This window comes from Phalacrocorax carbo, chromosome 10, assembly GCF_963921805.1.
Source record: "Phalacrocorax carbo chromosome 10, bPhaCar2.1, whole genome shotgun sequence".
Taxonomy (NCBI): domain Eukaryota; kingdom Metazoa; phylum Chordata; class Aves; order Suliformes; family Phalacrocoracidae; genus Phalacrocorax; species Phalacrocorax carbo.
In genome coordinates, this window is record NC_087522.1 from 19,121,715 (window position 1) to 19,127,286 (window position 5,572).

At 56.8% G+C, this 5,572-nt stretch overlaps 1 protein-coding gene across 1 annotated transcript; it reads left to right on the top strand.

Moving 5' to 3' along the window:
- The first annotated feature begins 2,471 nt into the window (after positions 1-2,471).
- LOC135315264 (noggin-2-like) lies at positions 2,472-5,035 on the top strand. The gene has a single exon (XM_064462237.1). It carries the CDS (start codon positions 3,549-3,551, stop codon positions 4,191-4,193), a length of 645 nt encoding a protein of 214 aa, XP_064318307.1. The 5' UTR covers positions 2,472-3,548; the 3' UTR covers positions 4,194-5,035.
- The last annotated feature ends 537 nt before the right edge of the window (positions 5,036-5,572 follow it).

The following is a 5,572-nucleotide window of genomic DNA, read 5'->3' on the forward strand; positions in this document are numbered from 1 at the left end:
TCTTACATGGAATTATTTTGATAAGGCTTTTCTGTATGTGATATGTACCCATTCCAACTTCAAATCCTTTAATTAAGGGCTAGATTGTGAGCTGGGCTGTGTGTCTGCAGAGAGCAGTAAGAGGGAAGGTATATGAATGCATAGCACTGCTCAGACACATGGTCCATGCACACAGCCATAAATAGGACTTTGCCCCAATGTTCCAAAGCTAAGAGAATAGGAAGGGGCTGGAGAAGGAGCCTTTGGCTGGTGGACCCCACGGGAAGAATTAAGCCTCAAATTTCCTGCCCAGGGGCTTGTCTTTATTCCCCCTGCCCCTTGAAAAGTTCAAAAGAAGGCCAAATGAAATGCTCCACAGTGGCTAGCACAAGAGCACGGCGGTTAGCCCTCCACAGGCTGCCTGCTAGAAAGGCTGGGAGGGTCTTCCAAGTCCCCTGCAGACCTTGGTGCCTTCGCTCTGCTGCCTCTTGGATGTGCCAAGCACCATTTTCCAGGGATCTTGCTTCCAAAAGGGGAAACCTTGTCCAGCCCACCCTGGAGAGCCTCTTCTCTCCCACGGGGGACCTGTTGAAGTGACATGAGCGTGCCCAGAGCAAAGCCATCTTCGCCTGGTGTGGGATGATTAAGCAGCATGTTTATAAAGTCCAGGAGACAGCCGAAGGAATTAAGTTACTTGAGCGCTTTGGGATCCTTCAGGATGAAAAATGCTGTATACATGTCAGATTTTATTATTACAATTACAGTCAGATGTTAATCCCCTCACCGGGATTTACTAAGGCAGCAGTGCCAACAGCAGTACATCTCGCTGAGTAATTGCCCCATTCCTGACTCTTGGGTGTCTCTGCCCTGAGCTGCTTCTCGTTACTGTGTTTGCTTTAATTCTGACACTGCTGAGAGACCGAAGTTTTCCCACCCAGCAGTGAGCAAAAGCAGAGTGCACATCCGCCTGTGCATCGAGGCTGACTTTGGCTTAAGCATCGCATGCGTATTGGGGTCAGGAAATTGGTAATGAAAGTGTTCTACTGACAATACTCAGTATCGAGGGATAACGATATGCATCTCTTTTGCAAACTGTTTTGAGAGCTAATGATAAAACAGCTGGGGAACAATATCTTTTCATGACTCGAATTGCAGAGTGTGTGTGAGCCAAAGGAGTGAAGAAAAGCTCAGAGTTCACCAAACTGAGCCGGGATCATGATAGCAGAAATACAGAGCAAAGGAAGCAAGGCTGGATATGTCTAAGCCCTGCTTTTTAATCCTGTATGTTGCAAATAACGAGGACACATTGTGACCGGCTCCTGGGCCGGCACGCAGCAGCTTTGTCTCCCTGAAATTCAGTGGATGCTCTGCCTTCATGCAGACTCAGGGCTGGATCTCCAAGCTCTCCATTTTTGGGGGTTTTGTTTTCTTTTTCTGCCTGAACCCAACATTTGGCATTTCTGGGATGACAAAGAGACAGGAACCTGGGGGAAATGCTCCATCCATTAGTTTGCTGAGTGAAGCCAGCTCCGAGCATACTCAGCATGTAGCGGTGGGGCGCTTCTGGCTGGCCTGCTGTTGCAGCCCATCGATTTGCTTGGTGGGTTGTAAGCACATCACAGTGAGAAATTGGCCCTGCGATCTGCCTTGTTCTCTCCACGCCCTGCTTTGGCCCCAGTGGGTAGCTGGTTATCTCATGCCTTTGGGAGGGAGTGACTGGCATGGGCAGGAATGCTTTTACACACTCTTAGCCTGGAGGAACCAGCTGTGTGTCCAATTTCTGGACATGGTTCAAGTGTGAGCTCAGTGCCGAGCAATGTGGAGGTAAAGGAGGTGAGAAGGGTTTGGGTTTTCGCTGTGTTGACACACACCAGGCTCTCACCCTCTGTGCCTTGAAGGTTGTGGGTCCAGCTCTCTCCCAAGAGATTTAGCCCCACGCTGCTGAGAAGGAGGTGAAGAAAGAGCCACTGATTTAACCTGACTTGCTATCACACCATGTCATGCTGAGGGGATGCAGGGACACTTTACCTCAGGCGAGAGTGATGCTCCCGGAAGGCTGTAGCCTCCCTTGCTGAGATGCTGAAGCTGGAGCTCATCCGGTGGCGGACAGAGGGTGCCAAGGCCAGGCAAGGGCCGTGCGTATGCTGTGAACCCCATGCTGTGCCTGCTGCTGGGGTGGTGGTCCCGGCACTTCTCCCCGCAGCACCTGCGCCCCAGCCCCGGCCAGCGCCCTGCTGTCCCCGCTGCTCTGATGGCCCCACTCGCCTCACTCTCCCCACTTGCCCTCACGGCCCCGCTGGCCCTGATGGTCCCGCTCACCCCACTCGCCCCGCTGGCCTTTGTCGCCCCGCTGGCCCCGCTCGCCCCGGGGCCGGCAGGTGGGAGGCGCGGGCGCGGCTGTCACTCAGCGCGCGGCGAAAGTGACAGCGGGGGCGGGGCGGCCGCGCGCCGGGCGCGTATTTAACTTGGGCGACGGTCGGCGGCGCGGCAGTGGGCGGCGGGGCCCGGCGGGGAAGGCGGAGGGTCGGGCCGGCACCGCCGCGCTGAGCTGGGCTGAGCTGCGCCGAGCCGGCGGCGCAGGAGGGGGCGAGGCGCGGAGAGCCGCGGCTGAATGCGCTGAGGGCGGCGGGGCCGACCGGGCCCCCGGAGCAGCGGGTAGCATGGGGCGCCGGGGTTGCTGAGCGGCGGGCCGAGCACCCCCACCCCACCCGCCCCCGCCGAGGAGCAGCGCGGAGCGGCGGGCGCCGCCAGGGACCGCGCCGGGAGCCGGGGCGCGCCGCTTCGCGTCGCCGCGCCGGTGCCGGGGACCGCCGGCGCCCCCCCACCCCCCCCACCGCCCCCGCCGAGGATGCCCCGGGGGGCCGCCGGCCGCCCCAGCTGCTCGCCATGAGGAGGAGCCCGGCCGGGCCGCGGGCGCTGCCGGCGCCGCCCGCCGCAGCCGCCGCCTGAGCCCCGCGCCCCGGCGGTGCCCGCGCAGGGGCCGCCCGAGCGGGCCGCGGCGCCGTGACCCTCCTCCCCGCCCCCTCGCCCGGCTCGCCCGGCTATAAAGGAGGGTTTTATTCTCGGGCTCCGGTCTCACGCCAAACCCTGTCACACCGTCTAGACAAGCTGTCGTGGGGCTCGGCCCAGCTGTCACCATGGCGATGGAGACGAGTCCGCTGTGAATTTTGGGGGGGGAGCGAGCGAGAGCGGCGGCGGCGGCGGAGGAGGAGGAGGAGGAGGAGGAGGAGGAGGAAGGCTCGGCCGCCGCCGTGCCCTGCCCTGCCCCGCCGCCGCCCGCGGGGGAGGCACGGACCCCCCGGCGCTCTCGGCCGCGGCTGGAGCCGGCCCGGCGGGGAGCCCCGGGGAGCCAACGGCCGCGGGCGCGGAGCGAGCCTCAGATGCGTCTGTCACACAACCCCGGCCGAGCTATTTAAAGTAACGGGCCTCGCCGGACTTTTGTCTCTGCCTATTTATGAGTCCCCGGGAGCTGGCAGGCGCCGCCGGGCAGCGCTAGGAGCCGAGCCCGCAGCGCCAGCCCCGCGGGGAAGCCAGCGCCGAGCCGGGGCCGGCGGGGGCCCGCCCGGAGCATGACGGCGATCCGGGCGCTCCTGCTCTGCTCCTGCCTGGGGCTGCTGCGGCCGGGGGGCGGGCAGCCCTTCCTGCGGCTGCGACCCTCGCCCAGCGACAACCTGCCCGTCAAAGACATCGTGGAGCACCCGGATCCCGAGTATGACCCCAAGGAGCAGGACTTGGACGAGAGGACTCTGAGGAAGAAGCTGGGCAGCCATTTCGACCCCGGTTTCATGGCCGTGGCCGTGCCTGGGCCGGCCAACGCCTCGGGCGCCGAGGCGGCGGCAGCGGCGGGGCGGGGGCGGGCGGCGCTGCCCGCCGAGCTGCGGCGGCTGGAGCTGGGTCCGCCCCAGGGACCGCGCCTCAAGGTGGGCAAGAAGGCGCGGCGGAAGGTGCTGCAGTGGCTCTGGGCGTACACCTACTGCCCCGTCCTCTACACCTGGAAGGACCTGGGCGTCCGCTTCTGGCCCCGCTACATCAAGGAGGGCAACTGCTTCGCCGAGAAGTCCTGTTCGCTGCCCGAGGGCATGTTCTGCAAACCCGTCAAGTCGGTCACCAAGACCTTCCTGCGCTGGCATTGCCAGGGCTGGTCCAGCCAGAAGTACTGCACCTGGATCCCCGTGCAGTACCCGCTCATCTCCGAGTGCAAGTGCTCCTGCTAGCCTCCCTCGGCCCCTTGCACTGCCGCCTTTTGTGTTTGGATCATTACTTTTTTTTTTTTTTTTTTTTTTTTTTTTGGGGGGGGTGTTGGGTGTTTTTTTTTTTTTCCCCCACCATCCCCCCCCCAGACGCGGGGTGGGGGGGGGGAGGAACCGGGGTTTGGGAGTTTTGGGTGGGGTGTTGTTGGTTTTTGTTTTGTTTTTTTTTTTTACTTATTTTAATGTTATTTTATTTGAAAGGGGAAAAGCGAACCCAGGAACTGCAGGGCAGGCCAAAGGCACAGTAAAGCACTACAATCAGATGTCTATTTTTATACGTATATAGCCTTCTAACAAAAGGAAAATAAAAAGCTAAAAAAAAAAAAAAAGGAAAAAAAAAAAGAGAAAAAATTACCAACTGTGTAAATAGAGAGATTTTAAAGGAAAGGGGGAAATTGCAGCTGTTTTTTATTATTATTATAATTATTATTGTTATTATTATTATTTTAAAGACATAGGACCACATTTTAAACCCATCCCCACAGAACCTGAGCATTTCCCTGCTGAAGGGAAGGGCAGAAATTTCCTGTAAAGATGATTTTTATCAAAAGGAAAAGGGGGGGGGGGGGTGTTTTAAAAAAAAAAAAAAAAAGGAAGAACGGCAGCATCCCCGAAGACAGTTGTTTCTCTGTGCTGTATTTTTTTTTTTTTGTCTCCTTCAGACCTTGTCACTGATGTTTGAAATAATTTGCCAGGCTCTCTAGGTTTTGGTTTTTTTAAGTGTATAACGATTAATTAAGGAGGAAATTTTAAACAAAAGTACAAATCTATGAAAGAGTGGAATCATTTTGTTGTGTGGGAATACATATAGTCGTGTAGAGATGTTAAAGGAAATCTTCTGTGTACAGTTTATTTATTTTTAACGTTTGTGTATAGGAAAAAAAGCTAGAGATTATGCCAGAAACTATTGGAAATGTTTACTTGAATATTCCTTTAAAAACATATCAATGTAAATATGAGCTATCACTGAGCAAAACATTTTTAGCAATAAACTCTATCTTTGAAGAAAAAACCCCATGCGGCACCCCAGCTCCCTGGGAGACCAGCGGAGACTCGAATTCTTGCTTGGAGCAGGTGATGAGTAAAGGGCTTTGCCTGGGCCACGCTGGTGTAAATCGCAAGATGCCCCGAAGGTTGGTAGAGATCCACCGGTTTATGCCTCTACAGGATCCCACTCTGGGTTTTCTTTGCATATATAACTTGTTGGGGAGAAAAACAAAAAAACATGGGAGAGAAGTGGCTTGTAATGCATAAAGGAGCTGTGATGTCCTGGACTGGAGGTGTCATCTGAAGTCCTTGGGAGGTTCCTGCTTCGTGTCGCTCATCCCTGGCTCCCGCATGCT